This window comes from Halichondria panicea, chromosome 3 (genome assembly GCF_963675165.1).
Source record: "Halichondria panicea chromosome 3, odHalPani1.1, whole genome shotgun sequence".
NCBI classification, from domain to species: domain Eukaryota; kingdom Metazoa; phylum Porifera; class Demospongiae; order Suberitida; family Halichondriidae; genus Halichondria; species Halichondria panicea.
Window position 1 is genome coordinate 1,290,618 of NC_087379.1, and position 22,837 is coordinate 1,313,454.

Consider the following 22,837-nt stretch of genomic DNA (forward strand, 5'->3'; position numbering starts at 1 on the left):
GGGTATAAAACTGACGGAGATTGCTACAAAAATTGCTACAACAACTAATTAGAACAAGACGCACTAGTTAAACTTTAAATCCTAGTTTCCTCATACAGTCTTTGTGAGCCTCTATCAGATCGCGACAGTTCTCCTCTCCGTTCTCCACGATGCAGGCGTCCCTGGGCTTCTTGGTCTCAGGGCAGGCACAGCACGGCTTCAACTTCTTATCACTGAGTGCAAGAATGTATATGAACTGATGAAGTATTGGTTTTTGCTTAATATAGTTTTAGGCCTGTATTTATTATATGTACGTACGTGTGTGTGTTTGGAAGGAGGTAAGATGGACTGTACACATAGCCTCAAGAGCCTAGAGGCATCAATGTAGTGGCATAGTCTATACTAGACTGTACTGAAGCTGTAGATCGATGCTATAGATGTACAGCTTCAGTACAGTCTAACAGTGTAACACATGAAGTTTTTATCCCAACAAACCTAAATAGAGGTTGCCTATAGATTTAAACGTACTGGATACATCCCTCTAACCTATTGGATGATGCCTACTCACCCAGCTGCTTCTGCTGGCTGTGTGCAGGGAGCATTCCTCTGATCTTTGTAACAACTATCAGCCATTGTTAGTTGCAAGTTTTCAATATTTCTTTCGAGCTTTCTCCAAACCACGTGGAGTAATTCGGCTAAATAAATCACTAACAAGCCAAGAAGCTAACAGTTAGCCCACCCCTATCCCTTGCTCTGTACGGTTCACCCTGAGCACCAGATGCCAGAGCTAGTGTCTCCCAGTGTCCCAAAGGATGGAGAGAGCGCTCAAGAGAAGCCAGAAGCTGCACCAGTGGCAGCAGTGGAGGAGGCCCCTGCATCCAGGGCTGTGGTGGGGATCATCTACCCCCCTCCTGAAGTTAGGAGTATCCATGTTATAGTAACTACATGTGTGGTACTCTACAGCTGAGAGGAGGTCTGGCGTATACGAGGATAGTGATTGATTGTCCTGTACTTTTTATAATTATTCATCACACATTTTGAAATTTAAATATTTAAATCAATTAACTTCCGACTAACCTTATACTTAACACGCACATAATTATATGCGTTTGTGTATGTGTATGTGTGTAGCAGTTGTCTTCCTGAGCCACCATTGCAGATATCGTTGACAAGACTGCCGACTTTGTAGCCAGAAATGGTGAGTGTAATGATGACATTGAACGAGCCAAAGCAATAATTATACCTTTAACCAATTAACCACGGACGGCCCTCAATTTAATATCTGTCTTCACCAATAATTTAATTAGTGCTCTAATGAAAAGTTGATCTTGTTGTAGACTATCACATTTAGCAACTGCATGCGTTCTAAACATCAATGACGTACGACTATTTGTTATTAAGACTTGACCTATGTCTGTAACATAGCTGCTGCCCCTAGCGTGCATGGCTGCTCTGTACATTACATGCCCCTCACTACAATATGCAGGGCCAGAGTTCGAGACTCGTATCAAGAGTAACGAGGCGGGGAACTCAAAGTTCAACTTTCTCAATTCACACGACCCGTACAATGCCTACTATCAGCACAAGATCAAGGAGATACAAGAGGGTGTGGCTCAGGAGATAGCAGCCGCACAGCAACCTGGATATGTGGTGAGATAATGTTATCACACTAATGTCTGTTTCAGAGGATTTCCGACATGCGTGCACGAGTAAATGCATTTTATCACATAATTGAAAATGACACGACGACGATCAATGCACTGAACTTGTAGTGATCGTGCATGCGTGATGACCCCCTCAGGCTTTGTACCAAATACGAATGAACGTGTAGTACTGTACATGTACAATGATTGTGTGCACCTGTGTACCCCCCACCTTGCAGCCCCCCACCAAGGTCAGTCAGGCTGTGATGGAGACGGTAGTGCCCAAGGAACCTCCTCCTGACTTTGAGTTCATGGTAGAGCCACCGTCCATCTCTGGACAAGACCTGTGAGTGCATGGGGACACCTGGTCACTGCGTGTGTGTGTGTAGTCATGGTGATCAGTATGAGCATGTAGGTCATAGCCTGAGGTGTCTTAATGGCCCCAAAATCTCCATGTGTTTAGCAGGCCACCTCTATATAAACTGTAAGAGAGTTATCTATCTATAGCAGGAGCTAAATTGTACTCCTGGTTGTATTAATCGATAGTAGCTAATAATTAAAGCTCTTATGGAAACACCCTCGTCCCTGTTGCAGTGACATTGTGAAGCTGACTGCTCAGTTTGTGGCCAGAAATGGAACACAATTCCTCGACAAACTCATGATGAAAGAACAGGTAAATAAATCCCACAAACACCGAGTGCTTAATGCCTCGAGGCATGTTTTGCTTTCAAATTGGTTGATTTTTTCCAAATACTGAGTATGAATATAATGTCTTCTTTTCCGTTTGTAGAGGAACTACCATTTTGACTTCCTCCGCAAGCAACATCCTCTGTTCTCGTACTTCACTAAGATGGTGGAGCAATACACAACCATCATTAACCCCAAGAAGGAGACACTGACAAAGTTCAAGAAGGACCTTGAAAACCCTTTCGGAGTGAGCGAACAGTTTGTGTTGTAAGCTCTAGGCTATTATAGTATAATAGCAGTTACACATGTAGTACATGTAGCTGCATGGATCACCAGAACATAAGTGATGGCATCTCAAATAATTACAAGAGAGTAGGGATAGCCGTAGAGCTTTGATATTACCAAATTCCAAATGTTGGTGCATTCAATTTGAAGGTAGCATAATGCATACAATCATGTAAATGTTGCGCGTTTCACTGTCACAGTGCTTGAGTTAGGCAACAGCAGGCTTGCTGTACGTGTGTGCAGTATTCCATGCAGTAACTAACTGTCTTGTCACAGTGCTTGAGTTAGGCAACAGCAGGCTTGCTGTACGTGTGTGCAGTATTCCATGCAGTAACTAACTGTCTTGTTGTTGCATGTACACTGCTCAGATGCTGGACCGTGCCAAGCATCGTGTGGACTGGCATCGTTACCAGGAGAGACAGAAGAGGCAGCAGGAGGAGAAACAAGAGAAGGAGAGAGGTGAGGGGTAGTTGAGGGAAGGGGGTAACTTGGGGGGGGGGGTGAATTATAAAGTAAATACATGCAGTAACTTGTATAATTATAATGTCTGTACCTGCAGAGGAAGCGGTTCTATTAATGAGCGTTCATTAATAGTGTAGAAAGTTGATTGTTTGTTTGAAAGTTGCTTATTCCCTCCTCCGCCTGCAGTGGAGTATGCTCAGATTGACTGGCACGACTTCATACTGGTAGAGACCATCAACTTCAAAGAGTCTGAAATGGGTACGTCCATTACTAGCAAATCACACAGGCCACCCTTTACCGCAGTGTCTGGTAATGGTAGTTTATCACCTTGTGAAAAATGATGCGTATGTATGGTTGGTAAAGGGTCGTTGGTGCTACATTTGAAAACAGACTGAGATATCATGTCTGGTAAAGGGTCATAGTTTTTACTGTTGAAAATCAACCAAGAGTTTTGTTGCACGATTGTACATGTACTACAGTATGTTGACAACCCACCTCCCTCTAGGCTACCTTCCCCCGCCCATCCGCCCCACCCAGTTGGCACAGCGGCTGCTCCAGCAACAGAAGTACCAGCGGCTGTCAGAGGAGACTGGAGATGTGCAGGAGATTGAGATGGAGGTCGAGGAAAATGAACCCGAGGTACTTGAATTGATCCCAAGTTGTGGAATCCATCGTGTAAAACACCCCCTCCCTTGTTGCTAAGGTTTGGTAGTTCGGTCCCATCACAGATCTTTATGTGATAGGCCTAAGAGCAACTGAAATGCATCTTTTGTTTTGAGTTCCTAGATTCTCATTTTGATTGCAGCAAGCCTGGTTTATACACATACTGTATATAGTCACCATTGCTTCTCTATGGCAGCATGATCAGGTGAAGCAATGTCTGGAAAATACACTGTCTACATGTATAAGCATTTGGTACCTGTGATATATTTGATCACCAATCACCCGCTATACTCCCAGGAAACTAGACCACCATCTCCGAAACGCCCACCCTCTCCACCTGTACCCAAGGCACGCCCACTCGTATCACAAAGTGCCACGCCCACCGGCCCCATTGAGATCCGCCGAGACTACAACCCTAAGACCCACGGACCCTCTAAGCCGGTGACAGAGAAGGCTCCCACTGAGGGACAGTTCCTCATCTCTCCCATCACTGGAGAGAAGATACCGGCTCACAAGATGCAGGAGCACATGAGATATAGTGAGAGACCCATCTCTGTATACCGTATAGCGGGTATATTTCGAGGGTATAAATGTTTACGATTTTCGCTAATTAAGCATCTACCGCGAACATTTATACCCACGAATTTAATATCGCATGCATACTGCAGAAATGTACACGTAGAGTTTTCTAGTAGTTTTAAACTTCCATTTTAGAAAAAAAGGGACCAAATGCTGTTAATTATATAGTGTATTGTGAGCCCCTCCCCCTTCCTCAGGTTTGCTGGACCCTCGCTGGGTGGAGGGTCAGAAGAAACAAGTGGAGGAGAAGAGGACGCAGAAGGAAGTGTTTGAGGAGGGTATGCAGATCGGCTCTAATCTGAGAAACCTGGCCTCGAGACGTACGGACATCTTTGGACGAGAGGAGACTATGATTGGTCAGAAGATTGGGGAGGAAGAACACCAAGCCAAGGCCGGCGTCCAATGGGATGGTCATTCCGGAAGGTGGGTGTGGTCTCCAATATAAGAAAGATATATACAATATGATCGTAAAGCTCTGCATGTTTTAAGTTGCTCGTACTCTTCAAGGATGTGGTCTTTGTTCTTTGTATTATCATGACGACACTTGCTGCTTTCCTGTTCAGTGCTGACATGGCTAAAAAGAAGGCTAAAGAGAACATTGCCGAACAATTGGAGGCTATAAGGAAAGCAAACGAAGCAATGTAAGTCTTAGTAGTAGTATACTCATATGATGTATATTCGATAACACCTGAAACACCTTTCTGTATTTATTTAAAGTGTGTGAATGTATATGAATGGTTTTATTGCGTATGTTGCCCCCTATACAGTGACAGAGCTAAGCAAGGTCCGTCTCAGGGGATGAGTCAGTCGTCCTCCATCTTCTCATCCCGCCCCCGTGCCCCCGCCCCCCTGTTCTCAGCCCCTCCCAGACCCATGCTCTCACACCCTCACATGCACTCCATGGGTGGACCACCCCCTCACCACCAGATGATGGGACATCACATGCAGGTGAGCCTCGTTAACAGCTGATTTTTGAATCCACCATCTTTCTCTACATGTATGCTATATTGTGTAATAACATTAGTAGTTAACAGTGGTGTGCCCAAAACTTTCAAAGTGGCATATAAGGTCATGATGTCACCACAGTGTGTGTGGGTGATAGGATTATTAGAGCAAGGATAAGAGCTTTCTGTACATCCACACTGAGTGCATGAACACATCCCGGACACTTGAAGCTAAATTTTACTCAATGTATGCTAAATTTTGAAATACCCTACATATACTGTAATAGCACAGTGTTAAAAGATCCCTCACTTATCACCCCCTCCCACACACACACACCCCACACTGCACACACCCACCCACACATACACACACCCCCCACACACACACACCGCACACACACACACCCACCCACACACACACACACCACACACACCCCACACACACACCCACCCACCCACCCACACACACACACACACACACACAGCAACCCGGTCCCCCCATGCCTCACGGTGGTATGATGCAACAAGGACCTCCCCCCGGGCTTATGCAGCAAATACCAAACTCGGCCCCTCCTATCCCAGGCATGCCCCTCCCCCCTATGCCCCTCGATATTGCACCCCCTGTGGCTAAAAGAACGAGAGCTGAAGACGAGCTGATTGGAGAACACGAGTTCATCTCCAATAATCCAGTGAGTGGGTGTTAGAAATAAATGATTTATAGTGATACGTGAAGTGGTTGGGTTAAGTAAGTCTCGCTTATGTCTACATAAGTACATGTATATGTTGGCACTCCCAATATTTGCTCCTAATTGTCAATGAGCAGTAAACCTGGCTTGGGAATAATAATTATAAGCCCTAACTTTTTAATCTATTTTTTGTACACTATTATAATTTTAGTGGCAGCTCACACAGTGCTGTTATAAATATTGTTCACTGGCCCATGGTTTTAATGGGAGGAATACGATCAGTAACTTTTATTTTATTTTCTACGCTATTATAATGGAGGTAGGTGTGTCTTGTATTTGTTGATTTGTTAGTATCTGTGCTTGGCAGTGAGTTGGATCTTTGACGGGTTTTGTTGATATAAAATAATAGATAATGGTCTGTCAAAAGCTTCAGAAGATCACCTCCCTCAGAAAGTGGAAGCAAATGATTAAAAAAGCATTTATTGCGTTTGTACACACGTGTATTATTATATGTCTTCTTTCTTTCATTCATCAGGATAACAGATTATAGCATGATTGTTTGGTATGTTGCTCTATAGTATTCTAAGGGCTGCCTTTTCCTGTGGGATATGTTACAGACGGACAAAACCATTTTTACTCTAAGCGTTGCGGTTGATAAATTGATAAGTATGTCTCGTTGCCTTAAAGAGAGTTAGAGGTGATGAGGTCACCAACGTTGTGTGTGGTCGTGATAGGATTATTGAGCAGAGATAAAAGAATTTTTTTGTACTTACATCCACAAAGTTTAATGTGTGGCCCGTTTTTAAGGATATGTGTTTATATCTAATTCCTGTTCAGCAGGTAACTTTTTGTGGCCTTTGCACTTTTGTATTGAGAGCCGACAAACCTTTGAAACTTAATTGACAGCTAGCTTATAGTGATTGAATACGATGTATGTGTTGAAAATAAGTGGTGCTGTTATTAAGGATGTAATGGGCTTGTTGCTATTTCATTAACCTCTATCTCTCTTTTTCTCTCTGCATGGAGTTTGAGGTCGATAGCATACAATGTACCAGAAGTGATCTAATTATCTTATCCTGGGTTGTGCTCGTACAATATTTATTTATATTTTAAGTGTCACTAGACATGTCTTACTCTATGGGCTAGGAGGATGAAGGATAATCGTAAGGGCTGTTAGCAAACCAATCAGATATGACGCAAGCAACCGCTGAGTTGTACAGTGTGGTCAGAGCTAGTAATTACTACACCTTGCTCTTAGAGAGAGTAAAATTATGTATGCATGTACCGTATTACTAGAATGTTTTGGGAGCATCAAACACTTGCGATGGTTTATCAATTCGCAACAATAAAATCCACAAAACCGAAATTAATACTAATAAATACACACGATCCTTGCCAGAAAGCAATAGTTAGATCCCAAAGAGTCAAATTTTTTGCTGATTTGGCTCATTTGCAAACGTTTTTCACCCGCAAAATATTCTAGTAATATGTGTACATGTAGTGGGTACAGTGTCAGGGTGTCATACAAGATTTTGAAGTAGAGGGGGGAAATAAGAAAAGTAACCAGAACATTTTGCTAAAAAAAGGTCAACTGTTATTTCAATACCCTCTGTTAGTATGTAAAATTGCCAGCTATGGACACTCAGTCATACAACTAGCATACTTGAATGCAAAGTTTGGGGGGGGGGGGGATTGGAGCTAGAACCACTGTGTGACACCCTGACAGTGTAGTGAGGGGGCACGGTGTTAGTCCTATTTTTCTTTCCCTTATAAACAATCCCACGTCAGTTATTGACCAGCCCTCTCCCTCAAGGGCTGTTGCCTCGGGCACTTAAACATGTGCTCTTAATTTGCATCCCAACTAGCAATATCCCGTCAGACAACAGTTGAGCTCGTTATAATTGAGTTAATCTATTACACAATCTACGTTAAGGGCCACTGTCGTCATGATGATCTGACCTCTTCTGTGCCCACCATCCATTTATGGGATATAATACTGTCGCTATCCGGCCTTATAATATAGCATCAGTTTAAATCTCTTCCTCTTTCACAACCCCTGTGCGTGCGTGGTAAGGGCTCTTGTGAGGTAGCCCCTCTCTGTCAGCCGGTACACTGTAGGGGTTTCCTATTATAGAGCATGGTCTTTCATCTCTGCCATTAGTGCATTTGATGAGGCTTAGTAGGATTCCAACCATTCTCTTCCTGTACTGTATGCTCAGAGATCAAACAGTTGTCACATATCTTAGGATGTAATTACATCCCATGCAGTTGGGGTGATTTCCTCCTCTGGGACACTTCTAATATTCGCTATTATACTTATGTGTGTATAGATCTTGTACACATGTATGTATGCCCTGAGGGCGTATATGTGTAGATTCGTTATCAGTCCAGGGCCGTTTGTTTTGTTTTCGGTGTGTTATGTGGTGTGGGTGCTACAAGTATGTGGTCAGTGCAGCTTATAGGATATGGGCATCTTTTGTGTGGACCTGCATTTCAGAGAGTGAGATCACCGTGTCTGGAGGGATGAGAATAGCATCCTTGCCTGAGGGCAGCAAGGGCTGTTATTGTCTGCGGTGTGCTAATAGTGTGTGTGGGCGTGATGGACAGGTGGTGATGCGGTGTGCAGTGCTGCACGTACACTGTCCACCAGTGTTAATAATATAATAATTATTAGTGGACTTCTCCTCGACATTTTAATGGTGTCCTTTTTATAACAGTACATATTCTGTGTTTTGTGGCATACCCCACCCCACCTTATTATGTAGAATATTCACTCTACTGTTTAAAATAATTATTACGAAATGTCTTTGTCACCTGACATTGATTAGAGTAGTTGAAGTTAAGACGATTCGTATTTTATAGCTCCTCCAAAGTGTGTGTGTGTGTGTGTGTGCGTGCGTGCGTGCGTGTGCGTGTTCTCCTCTATGCAATGAAAGCTTTGTGCAGAAGCCTGTCTATATAATTATTAGCCTCTACACAGGCTCTCCTTTTTCTTTGTTCTTTAATTCGAGATAAAATCCATGCATAGTTCGTACGTACATCATGTGTGTCCGTGTGTCCATTAATTAAAAATTTGATGCTAAAAACAAAATATCTAGTTTGGATTTATGTAAAATCACTAATATTAATTATTGGTGTAACTTGCAGAAAATTATTGACCATATGGAATCTTGTTACATCCTCCTATATAGACAAGGTACAGTGTGTGTTTCCTCCATTAAGGAAGTGAGGAGTTAATAATGTCTAAACTCTTAGGAAGTGTGTGTATTAATCAGATTTGTTGCATTTTGAGTGGGCAGATCAAAGGAAACACTGTGCCAATATCTGCCATATGGCACTCGTGCATGTGTCACAACTATAACGTAAGAACATAATTATTAAACACTGCTTCATCTTTGACTTAGCAGCCGCGGCTTGTTTCTATGGCTTCCAATACTCTTGTATGGCTTCATGGCCTAGCACACCACACACACACACACATGGTATACTCACACTTGTGTGTGGGTGTGGGTGTGTGGGTGTATTGATTAATTTTTTTATGGTGTCCATGATGGTCATCAATCGTAACAGGTGTGCTGCCCACTGTCCCCTCTTGTAGTAACACTGCCTTGTTCTTATCCATACCATATATGGTATATAGTTCTTATGTGGCTATATATATCTCTTGGTCGTCCTTTCTTCACATTCCTTTCAGGTTGAAATTATAAATTTTAAATTGTGTCATCTCTAGTCTGCTTATGCGTGTGTGGGCGTTCACTATTGTGACATTGGTACATAAGTCACGTTGTAATTAAGTGATTTTCTCTAGCTCTTTACTAGATATATAATCATAGTGCCACAGTGTCTGGTTTTTTGGTGTTTTCCCCACCGGCTCATTTTATAGGAAGCAAGCAGCTCCAGTTGTTTACACAGTCAAACTAGAGCACTAAAGTGCAAACCCTCGGCTGGTGACATGACTATAAAGAAACCAGAGGAGTGATATAATGCAGTGCATGTAGCATGTATATGACTAGATAGCACAGCAACTCAAGAGCAATAAAACTAAAGTAGTAGCAACATACATGCATGAGACATGCACTGTGGAGACTGGGATCACAGCAAAGAAGCCCCTGGAGTCTTAGACTTAGAGAAGTATGGCTCCTGCCAGGCTGGAGTATAGGATCCAGAGTCAGTCAACAACCAAACCCATGGCCCAGTCACAATTCTACTTTGACTTATTCAATTGTTGCTGGTACGGATCACTTCAGCTCCAAATACCTAGTCAAGGCCACGTGTAGCTAGCTAGCTGCAAGTTTATGCTTCTTAGCTTTTGCTCGCTTTTATTCGACAAAGAAGCTTTAACATCAAGATCTGCCACTATTTAAACCAATATATTGTTGTGTGAAGGCTGTCTATGCTGTAAACGCAGCGCTATGGCATCCAGGTGAGTAGATACACTTGTGACAAACAAACAGACAAACAAACCAACTACTACTATACCTGTGGCCGCCCACGCGCGCCTCGGGTAATAAGTGTGTGCTGAGACAATGGCAGCTGTATGTATTATGTGGACACACTCAACCCAACCAGTGATGCTCATAGTTCCAGATATCATTCATAAGTGCATGTTGCCCCAGAGGAGGTCCGACACGAGTATCTCGATTAGGCTAAAATTGAGGTACACATGTAATTGGTCACATGCTAATTTACTGTTGAATTTTGCACGTGACCAAGCCTGAATCGAGGTATTCGTGTCGTGTCCTCCGGTTTTATTATTTTGTAGGAAGCTATATTATTTTGCTTACATAGTTGGTGTGCTTAGATATTATAGTCCTGTTATGTTAACCAGTGTTGATTAGTTTTAAAGACCCAAAGTTTGTGTAGGATATATCAGAGGTGACAGGTTATCAGATTTTGTTATTGTTGTTCTGTGCACAATGCAATGTGGTTGCATGATACGTCTATGCCCATATATGGTGCATGGGTGTGTTGTACCGTATATCGTATAGCGGATTATTTTCGTATTGTGGCCATTTTTGTATTGTAGATCTAGAGCATGCGTCTATGTTTTTTCTAAATCAGGCCTGTTCCAAAGCTATCTTTTATAGTCTCCATAGTTTGTGTTGCGAATGTCATAAAAATGGTTGTACAATGTACATGTAGCTTGTGCCCTCTTTGCTAACGAGCTGCTGTTGTCAATGACAACTTTATTTATCAGAGTGCACCAATAAAGAGACAGGTTGCATCCTAGGACTAGGATGTGGTCATGGTGGTGCTGGTGATTATCAGCTCTCATCAGGATGTGTGGTGGCCCCCCCTGGGGCTTCACAGAGGAGCTTTGCGCTGGCTGGGTAGACGTTCATTGTGCAGATGGTTCCAGCTCTCGTCAGGATGTGTGGTGGCCCCCCTGGGGCTTCACAGAGGAGCTTTGCGCTGGCTGGGTAGACGTTTATTGTTCCATAATTAGTTTTGTTTAAATAGCGTGACTATTTTGAGTCCCATTGTCTCTGTTGTATTAGTAATCTTTCAGGTGTGTAATTGGCAGTTAACTTTTTACACGGAAATTATTATTTGGGTCATGGCCCAAGAATTGCTTGAATGTCTGCTTATTACACAAAGTAATCGATCAGTAACAGTTAAACTTATCTACATAGTGGCCACCCCTTGGGCAGACTAACAGTGGCTGTATTATAGAGGGTGGTCTGCTAACACAGGTACAAACACATGCTATGGAGAGACTTGGGGCCCATTAACCTGGCTGTATTATAGAGGGTGGTCTGCTAACACAAGTCCAAACACATGCTATGGAGACTTTGGGGCCCATTACCCTGGCTGTATTATAGAGTGTGACCTGCTAACAGGCTGACCACTACAGACAGGCTTCACTCTAGTTGCTGTCTCACCTACGTATACCAAACACACAGCCTCTTGAAACATCATTAACATAATCAGATTTGCATACCAGATAGTTTCCCTAAGTGCCCTGATCGAGGCTTTGTTTACATTAACAACAAAAATTAATGGAGGGGCATTATCTTGTAATACAGTTCCAATAGCGCTACCTTATAAGGTCGATTGGTATTTCCATTTGTCCGAAGGGTAATAAATGAATATTAACAAGTGCCCTTCCACTGTGTATGTTGCTAGTGGTTTAACTGTTAATCAGAAACCTTGAATATGGTCTAACCAGAGATGATAATTTGATGCATATATTTGGGTTTTGCTAGCCCGAAGCCATTCAAATATTGTTTGTGGAAACCAGTCAAAACGTTTTTGTTCCATTGTGTCCCATCTATTGGTATGTGATGCAGCCATGCGTGGCCTAACAGGACGCAAACTAGTTAGTTCGCTAGTTGCGAGCGAGTTAGACTTAGAGATGTTGGAATGTTTGTCAGCTGATTGTGGTAATATTGCACATTCCAATATGGTTTTTAATGGAAATGTGTTTTTAGTGTAATCAGTTCTCGTGCTTGGTTTGTCCAAAGATGTAGTGGAAACCCTAGCTCTTAATGGCTATGCATGCATGCACCCCTGAAGAAAAACCGACTGCAATATAATTATAGGCCAGGTCCCAAATGAACAGTAAACAATCAACAAAGGCCGCCTCAGTATACCGTATTATAGCAAGTAATTTTTTTTGTGGCAAATTTTCGTACGAACTACAATGGGAAAAGATTTGTATCCTTAATTCGTAATGTGTCGATATAAAAGGGGTCCACTGTATTTCGTAGCTACTGGAGAGTTCTATCATGTGATATTATGTTTTAACGACTGCCCCTCCCCCCTACAGGGTCTAGTGACGTTCCAAGTGTCAGTACCCAACCTGCCGGAGAGAGGAGAATGGAAACTGACTGGCCAGTTTGTCTCCGTCACTCTACCAATTGCCGACCCCGTGAGTTACACCATAGTTATTACTAGAATATTTTGCTGGTGAACTTTTGCGAATGAGTCAAATTAGCAGAAAAGTTGACCCTTTGCGATCTTGTGTTCTGTGTTCTGGCATAAGTTGAACATTATTTTATTTCCGAGCCGTAACAATGTATGCAAAGGCAGGGTTGTATGGGAAACAAAAAATTATTTTCCACCAAATTTTCACCCAGATATAAGTCAAAAAGGCGCAAAGCTACTACCGTATATCTTCTAATTTATCGGACACTTCTAATTACCCCGGACACTCTTTTGGGCAATTTTCGCTGTTCTAATACAACGGACACTCCAGTGCTTTAATATTACATTCCTTCTAAATATCCGGACAATATACCTTGAAAAGTTGAGTTACATTCATAGACGGCAAGTAAGACTTAGAGTGCTGCAGTTAGATAGCTTTGAGTAGCTAGCTTTAGATAGCTAGTGCAACTATATTCAGTCGCACACTGTTCTATTAAACTTAGCTAGCTCGCATGCAGCTGCATACTTGTTCTAATTATTCCGGACACTTCGCATGCTCTATAAAAATCTGTTCCAATTATACCTGGACAATTTCCAAAATAATTATTTTTTTCTGTCCGATAAATTAGAAGATATACGGTATATTATTATAATTGCTAGTAAAACTAGCAAGGATTGTGTGTAATTACTATTTTGGGGTTTTGCAAAGTGATCAAAGTTTGCATTATTATGTTTGATGCTTGCAAAGCACAATAGTCATGTGCAATGTTCGTGGGCAAGTTGGCCTACACGAAAAGGTAGGCGTGGCTTACCGTAAACGCATGCAATGAAGTTAAACAAAATTTATACTCATGAAAATTACCGTTTTCCAGTTAAACGAATTTTTACCCCACGAAAATTACCCGCTATACAGTATTATAATAATAATATTATAGGCTAGTGAGTATTCTAATTAAGTGACGTCTTGGAAGAAGATCTGCCATATACGTACTGCATTACATCACTCTAAGGTGTATGTTACTTGGAAGGTTTAGTCATGCATGTTCACTCAACGGCTTAGTTATCTCCCCTGCATAACTCTCTCAACTGTAGTGGTGCTCAGCTGTATAGCTGCTCTCCCAAAACATTACATGTATGTACATGTATGTATTTGCCAACTGCAGCCATTAGATCTGCATGCTCCCTTTTGACTTGAGAAGCCCCTCTATTATGATCATGCACACTCTCTTAACTAACCTTCAGCCCCCTGTTGGTCTAATCAAGAGTTCTCTTGGTCTAATATAGTCATTCTTGTCTGTGCTCAATGGCTTGATGCAGACAGGCTGTCTAAACTGTGTTACCTCAGCAAAGAGTTTGGGGTTTATTGGTTACTCACTTGTTGCCATGGATAGCTGTTTGTTTATACAATGTGTTTGTGTTGCTGGCCCAATGCTCTTCAGTCAAGTGCTTGGAAAGTGGCTGTTGAACCTATCTGTCAAAACATCATTTACTACACACATTCACACTAGTACACACACACACACACCCCTCATACACACCCACACCACACACCTTACACACACGCACACTTTACACACCCACACCACACACCTTACACACACACACACACACACACCTTACACACACACCACCTTACACACACACACACACACACCTTACACACATACACCCCTCCCATACATACACCCCTCCCACACACCCCTCATACACACACCACACACAGGTGTCAGTAATCAAGGCCAAACTCGCTGATGAGCTAGGAATGCCGACTGGGAAACAGAAACTGCAAATTGGAGTAAGTCAATATTATATTACATGTACATGAGAAATAATTAGACACAATCAGTCATGTGCATAATACTGATCAGCTTTAATTGCTGAAGCCTGCTCCACTTCCATTTTGATTGATTTGGTTGTTTTTTGCCAACTAATATCCCAAATCAAAGACAACACTCAACCTCATCTGTTCCATGCATGAGCTGGTTTCCTAAGCCTCCGTTGGTCTGCCAACTTATTCTACCACAGCTGTTATTTGACCCATGGTAATACAATTAGTATCAGCTGCTTTGTGTAATGGGGATTTTTCTTACAACCTCGATGTGCAAACATAGTTCATGTCCTTTCATCCTGTTTGAGCTACTTTTGAGTAACAAATTGCCTTTTGGACAATCCCTAAAAAGGTGTTGTATATATGTTATTTGATAGTGTTCTATTATGGAATGTCATATTGCTGTGTGGAAACCAGTCGTACCGTATCGTACCGTATCACTGATCATGTGATATCCTTTTACTGTTTGTCAGTTCCAATTAGGTAATGTAATAAGCATTCTTACGACTCTGTTGTTATAATTATTATGAAGTATGGAAGGCCTAAATAAACATGATCGAGCATAATTTTAGGTTTATGGTACGTAATCATTAGCACGGTAGTGCTAATAGTAGGGTTGGGTCGAAAACAGCAAAAAGGCCCCCTCTGGATGTCACCCAAGAAGCAAGACAAAGTTATTTTGAGTTTATATATCTGTAGCTAATATCATTTGTGACATTTGTGTGAAATATGAACTGAATTGAACATTGTATGAAAAAGTTATAAAAACAGCAAAAGTAAAAAAACAACAACTTTTTGTCATTCTTCTCCTCACGTTCTTCCGCGAGATAATCTAGAGAACTGTAGCTCCACAGCACAAACTAGACACATATTAGTGTCCTCTGTCGCCTTGGGTACGTCCCGAACTAATCGCTTTCCTTCGAAGTTAAATTTGCTAGGGTGTATGATATGGCTTCTTTATTAGGTGCAGAGGTCAGTTCGCCATTGTTTTCCTACTGAGCATGCTCAGACATAGCAGACAGCATGGCCACACCCCTCTTATCTTAGCAACCCTTGAGGTCTATAGCAACAGTAGTGTTTTGCACTGTCGATTCTTACCGCTCCAGTTAATGTTTGCAAGTAAAGCTCTTCATTGCATTCTGAGCGCGCCTGCTCTGAGCTAGCTTGTGATAATAAATTATTGCGTGCATAAAGACCAAAAAACTTCATGAAAATTATCATAACAGACACAAACTGCAACAGTGCAAATAAAAATTCAGTGCAGTTAGCTAGATCTAGCTCTTTTTATCATAGTAAAGGTGGATTGCCACCTTCTGAAGATATTTGATCTAGCTAGCACCATAGATAAATGGTACCTGTGAAGAAAAAAGTGTAGATACAAACTAGTGTAAAAAAACATTTGTGAAAAAAATAATGGTGAGAAGTAGGGTTGCATGTTGGATGAGCCGCTCAAAAGGATGTGAACAAGATGGGTAACCCTAAAAGGAACGCCCATTAGAATAGACACAACAAAACGTAATTACTTAAAATATTGTACGTGGTTTCCCAGGACTATTTATAAAATAACGCATGCATGCAGTGAAAAAATTTTACAAACAAGTGCAAAAAACATTTTGTGAAAAAATGGGAAAGAGTAGGGTTGGAAGAGCATGTGCACTGAAATAACAAAAAGTTCGAAAACAAGATTGTGGGTTGGTATAGTCTTGCATGCTCCAACTAGTTGAGGGTGGGGCACGATCTTTAACAGTTGGGTCCAGCACTACTTCGAGTTTTGGGTGGGCAGGGCTCATCTGTAGAGTCTCAAATTTAATATTAATTTTACACCTAGTGTTTCGGTGCTGTAACAGAAAGAAACGTTAGTTTGAAAAAGCCTCATTCAAAGCGTCATTATGTAGAAACACATACAAGTTGATGGTAAAATAGGTGATCGAGCGTCTCAAATAAAGAAAGAGGTGTAACGAGAAGTAGTGCTGGACCCAACTGTTAAAGATCGTGCCCCACCCTCAACTAGTTGGAGCATGCAAGACTATACCAACCCACAATCTTGTTTTCGAACTTTTTGTTATTTCAGTGCACATGCTCTTCCAACCCTACTCTTTCCCATTTTTTCACAAAATGTTTTTTGCACTTGTGATTATTATTGTTTAAATAATGGCCGTTTATATTATCCATTCATGTGATATAAGATGTAGAGTATCACGTGATAGCAACCAGCCAGCCAATCCATTGTCCGTGCTATTGTGCTCAGTGTAGGCACGAGAGGTCATGTGACATCCGCTAAATACCCGTCTCCCCACCAGAGGGGGTGTGTCATGTGCTATAGCTCCTGACAATCATGTGTACTCGTAACTGCCCATTTAGGAAGTTCATTTGCTACCATATTTGCTAACGTACCATATACATGTACTACTAACGGTCATCCATATATACACTACCATATTATACACATGTTTGTTTACTATGCGTACTGTGTGTATGCTGAACAGATAGCACTGACTATAGTAGCCAATAATTATTACGTGTTGTTATGATGTATGTCGTACTTGTGTTAAGATAGTTGCTTGGATCATTACAAGTAAATTACCGTCTTATTGTTCGGGTCTTTTAGGCACCAAGAGGGTTAATGTTGTTCAGCCTTAGGCCTGTGGGGGTTAATCTTGTTTAGGGTGGGAGTTCAACTCCAACCGCCCACGCATCCTCACACCACACCATAATATACAGTGCCCTCGTAAGATCACGTAATACTTGTTGATCTGAAATCTTCCCTCCAGTAAAGACAGCCAATCCTTTTCAACCCCTCAGCCAAACATGGACGATTTGTGTGCTACGTAACTATACTAATTGATATGCAAACAACCTGTGTTGTCTATAGTCCTCACCAAGTGGGCATTAGGTTGACTATATTTGTGTTTGTCATTTCGTTTTCTAGTCTAATTTATTTCTGCCGATGTACGTATACATGTAAACTTGTTTAGGGCATAAATTATACATAATTAAATTATGCATTTATTTTGTGTTGGTTTGAATTTCCTGTATTTGGTTGTGTTCGGCAGAGGTGTTGTGTTTTGTTTTGTGTGCTAGTCTGCCAAAGACAAGGGAAGGAGACTCCATATTGAGCATTGTCAAACAGTCATAAGTTTCCGTTAGTTACGAGTGGGGGGATGGTAATTGAGAGCATGTGTTTCCCATTGAAAGCTGTCAGGTTGTCGAGTGTTGGCCAATAAGACGCTTTTAGCTCTCTTTTGGCAAACTATAGCTGTATGTACAAATTGAGCTATTAGCTGCATAAATATTCTATTTTTCGTTGAAATAATTATGCTTGTTATAAATGTAGTGGTGGTTTGAACTACGAAACTAAAGTCAGTATTTTGTTATTTTATTCGACTTGTCATGACTGACTCTAACCTCCGTTTGTTAACTACTGCTCTGTTTATTATATTGGTTTGAAATAATTATTGTTATTATTGTGAGATTAGTTTTCATGTAATTATGTTTCAAGTTCAAAACGCTGGTCGACTATTATACGTTTTTATTAACGTCCAACCACTGAGCCGTGTATCTCTTATATGGTAACCATCGAAACCATTGGTATGCGAATTAAGCTCACTAACAAAGCGGTTTATTTACTTGATAAAAATCTTGAAGCGGTGCGTGTGGTCTATACAAGCCATGCATGTGCACGTATGAACTCTGTGACCCCAGGTCAAATACCTTATAAATATTTAATTAAACTATTCGACTTTGACTGCATTTACGTGGCAATTTGCTTTTGTTGTTCATTTGTTACTCGTTAAATTTTGTGATTTATTGCAACTATAATTATGATGTGCCAGTATCAAAGAGATCTGTGCGTGTGCAGCGATCGTCGATCATTTCACGAAAGTTTAAATTAAACTTAGCTAGCTCGCATGCAGCTACTTGCTTGTTCTAATTATTCCGGACACTTTGCATGCTCTATAAAAAAAATATGTTCCAATTATACCCAGACAATTTTCAAAATAATTATTTTTTGCTGTCCGATAAATTAGAAGATATAATTTGTTTTGTAGCTCTTGTAATTGAGAGCATGCATGTTACTAGGTACCCTAGAAATATACCCGCTATGCATGTTACTAGGTACCCTAGAAATATACCCGCTATGCATGTTACTAGGTACCCTAGAAATATACCCGCTATGCATGTTACTAGGCACCCTAGAAATATACCCGCTATGCATGTTACTAGGTACCCTAGAAATATACCCGCTATGCATGTTACTAGGCACCCTAGAAATATACCCGCTATGCATGTTACTAGGTACCCTAGAAATATACCCGCTATGCATGTTACTAGGTACCCTAGAAATATACCCGCTATGCATGTTACTAGGCACCCTAGAAATATACCCGCTATGCATGTTACTAGGTACCCTAGAAATATACCCGCTATGCATGTTACTAGGCACCCTAGAAATATACCCGCTATGCATGTTACTAGGCACCCTAGAAATATACCCGCTATGCATGTTACTAGGTACCCTAGAAATATACCCGCTATGCATGTTACTAGGTACCCTAGAAATATACCCGCTATGCATGTTACTACGCTGATACAGCTTTGGTCTAGTCAGTCAGCCTGTCCTCACTTTGACATGTGCATCGTTAACTACATGTGGTTTATCTCTTTCTCTACAAGCACACGTCATGTTAGGAGAGTGGGCGGGGGTGTTGGATATGTGTCCAGTAGAGGAAGATGTGTGTAAGTGCATGAAATAGTGTTGTGTGTGTGTGTGTGTACATTCCAGGTGAGTGTAGTCAGCTGATTTATGATGAGAGCCTCCCAGGCCTTGTCATTCAATGCTCCTGATGTGTTACTGCTCCTGTTAGGAAAACATTAGCGTCTGTGTTATAGTTACTGTCATAGTTACTGTATTGTAGTACGTACATGTGTATGACTGTGATTCAAGATCACATACTTCTACTAGCTATAGATATACTTTAATTTTGAGTGTCTGTAACTTGATAAATTACTAACTATGCGTTTTGTAGCTCTTGGATAGTTTTTAAAAGAGGTGTGTACTTAGATCAATGGTGGATGCCTGGTTCAAATACATCGAGTAAGCTAAGAACTTGCCTTTGCATTGCGAGACATTAATTGTTTGTTAGATATCATTGAGTGATTGTTGCTTGGCATTGTGTAGGTAGTAAATACCAAATATTTTCGCACCACATCTCCAGAAACTGGAAGCATACCTCATGCACCCGGTCTGTTTAAATGCTTAGAGGCTCCCAATTCGTTATTCGATACTGCTGCTCTTTTTCCCTACATTGTGGTTGTTTCATACGTTGTACCAAATACCTCCCTCCTAGTTATGCACATGTACGGTAACGTCCTGAGGCACTTTGGAACTGTCTAATTTGTTTGCTTGTTTGTGGAAGTGAGTTGGTCATGTGTGGCAATGGTGTGGTAATATCCTCGTCTGGTTCTTCAAGGTCTCCATTTTAGGCGATGGCCGATCCAACAACGCACCACCAGGATGTGCATGAATAGAGCTGTACACACAGTGTGTGTTTGTGTAACATCCCTGATTGCATTCTTATGGGATACGTAATAAAAACAACTGGTATAGTTAACTAATCTTACAGGTGCAAGCTAGCTGCATGGGTCTTATTTTGTACAGTTTGGTCAACACATTAATAATATATATCTTGGTTGGATTGTTTTTGCATCTTTAAGAGCGTTGAATATCTTTCAGTGAGTCTTTCAAGTGCACCTGTTACTTAACTTAAGAATGTGTTTAGGATGTAGTAATCAAAAAATGCATTTTATTATGTCCATTTTTGTTGTGTTATTGAAAGCATTTCAACAACAGTGGCTAATATGTTTATACAATAACATACTGTGAAAAGTCTTCGTAACAACTACTGCTGCGTCATTTCTCTGCTGTTTTTAGGTTTTCCTCGGTACTTTTTTATCGTCAGGTGCGTGTGTTCAACTGTCAGGGGCTGATGGTTGTACTTGCATGGTGATTGTATAATGTCCCTAGACCGACCTTGATAGCTAGCTAGAGCACTTGTCGCCATGGGGACTGGATCCATGGCGACATGAATGTCACAGTAGGTGTTGAGTTCATTTATAACCACAGTTGGTTGGTTGGTTGGTCTCTACCAACTCTGTAACTGTATGTATTCACTTCACCCTCTGCTGTGCTAGATAACTGTTGAACTCATTTATAACCACAGTTGGTTTGTTGGTGTCTGCTGTAAGTATTCATCACCCTCTGTGCTGGCTGGTGGGCTAGCTCATAAGTCTCATAAGTCAACAGGCTGACCAGACTGTGGACAGTACACTTGCAATCAGTGTGACCACTAACCTACAGCTGTAAATGAATGCATCCTCTATTCTGGTAGAGGCAATCACATGATTGTATTCATGGCACAATTTACCTTCCAGGATAACTTATCTCGTTAGCATTCCATCCGTGTTGCTTAATTCACTTTCAGAGAATAATATTAATAGCTTCCTATATAAATTATAATGGACGTGTGTGTATATGGCTGTACAGTTGCGTACCAGTCCACTCTGTCTGGTTGTCAATGAGATTATTGCTGGGGAAGAAATACCATGTATGATTGATCAGCTACTAAATGTTTCATTTTGCTGAAGGAGGCTACAATTCGAGAGAGGCCACTGTTCAAGAGCGGCTCCAGCTAATTTTTCACCTGCATAAACTTGCCATAAGAAAATATTTGTGAAGCACTGACAAGCTGTTACCTGTACCTAGTCATATCATTCCTTGAAACCTTCTGTAGTGTAGCAGCTAGTGTGATGGCCGAGTGGTTAAGGCAATGGGTCCACTTTTGTTCTCGTCTGCACAAGTTTGAATCCTGCCAGCAGCAATTTAAAAATTTTATAATCCTACATTTCAAGTCATTTTTAGTGGTGTGAGGTAGTTCAGTCTATATAGAGAAGGTGTGGGATCTTGTCCCATCTGGCTGTGCAGGTGTGTGGTTAATGTTTTTAGTCTTATTTACTATGCAACTCCTACAAGTGAGAGTGCTCCAACACAGTCTATAGCCTCGGTATGGGTGCCCACTCATCAGCTTGGAGAACAGACTATAGCCTCGATATGGGTGCTCAGTCATCCCATGGATATGTTCTATGGCTGTGCTTTGCTTCACACGAGAAGTCTGCATGTGCGGGCGGACATTTCGTACCCTCTCTGTTCTAATGAGTATAATCACTAACAATGTTATGCATTCACTAAATTCATTAAAATTGTGACAAAATTTCTTTGCAATTGTTTACCTAGAATCTGCATGTCTCTAAAATTAATTAATACTAATTCATTCAGCACATGCTCATTTTAACAATCTCTTGCTTTGCTAGTATAGCTGCAATGTACGTACGTTATTCCGTAGATATGGTTATTCTTAGAGTCTGTGTTTGTGCACCTGGTCTGCTTGTGGTCAGGGAAACCATTGTCAATTGTCATAATTGAATTAACCTCTTCACTATTAATTTTACTGGGTAAATGGTGTGTAATTGTCAATTTGCAATAGTGCTGCATCTGAGCCTGACTTGCTCCGAAATTCATCTTGATATAAAGTGATGCACTTACTTGCTTAAAGTGTGCATCACCTGTTACCCCACCCGTTCAGTATGTTAAATGCATAATCCAAACCAACAAGACCCACGTCTGACAGCAGCTAGCCTCAGATTTTTCATTCTAACAATTGTTTGTGTTTTTGAGATGTCTTTTTTTCAGAGGGTATATGCTATACTGCATGGTGCAAGTCAGTCAGCCTGTCCTTACTTTGGCATGTACATTTCATTTCATACTAAAACTGAAAATTTTGCAAAGATAATAATTATGTATTTTTGTGCCTGTAGGGTATGTTCCTGAAGGACTCTAATTCACTGGGATTCTACAATGTGTCTGCACCAACAGTCGTTACACTCGCCCTCAAGGAGAGAGGAGGTCGCAAAAAATAGAAGCTAACTTGAAAGCCGAGATTTGGTCTTTGATACACCGCACTGTGTAGCTCTGCAATATTGACCTCCATAGCTAGCTTAGTATAATGCCTAGCTCAGTATATTAAATATTGTGTTAATACCGTGTTAATTATGAAACAATGTATGTGTTATTATATCCTGAAGAATTGGCATGCACTAACTAACCACAAATAAGGCCAACTCATTAGATAACATTTTTATGCAAAGTGACGTAACAGT

General features: G+C 41.2%; 1 protein-coding gene across 1 annotated transcript; it reads left to right on the plus strand.

Annotated features, from left to right (window-relative positions):
- The first annotated feature begins 659 nt into the window (after nt 1-659).
- Nucleotides 660-22,754, plus strand: LOC135333219 (splicing factor 3A subunit 1-like). The gene is made up of 17 exons (XM_064528136.1): nt 660-902; nt 1,139-1,177; nt 1,466-1,629; nt 1,862-1,968; nt 2,217-2,295; nt 2,413-2,556; nt 2,963-3,053; nt 3,243-3,314; nt 3,562-3,695; nt 4,017-4,257; nt 4,496-4,721; nt 4,862-4,939; nt 5,066-5,246; nt 5,728-5,931; nt 12,698-12,799; nt 14,519-14,590; nt 22,496-22,754. Exons 1-17 carry the CDS (start codon nt 758-760, stop codon nt 22,595-22,597), a joined length of 2,181 nt encoding a protein of 726 aa, XP_064384206.1. The 5' UTR covers nt 660-757; the 3' UTR covers nt 22,598-22,754.
- Nucleotides 22,755-22,837: the final 83 nt, after the last annotated feature.

What these genes read in the sequence shown, in the direction of transcription:
- LOC135333219 (XM_064528136.1), top strand. Translation starts at nt 758, where the DNA reads ATGCCAGAGCTAGTGTCTCCCAGTGTCCCAAAGGATGGAGAGAGCGCT. An exon ending in TCCATCTCTGGACAAGACCT is followed by an intron (nt 1,969 to 2,216) that starts GTGAGTGCATGG and finishes TCCCTGTTGCAG; the next exon opens with TGACATTGTGAAGCTGACTG. An exon ending in AACAGAAACTGCAAATTGGA is followed by an intron (nt 14,591 to 22,495) that starts GTAAGTCAATAT and finishes TTGTGCCTGTAG; the next exon opens with GGTATGTTCCTGAAGGACTC.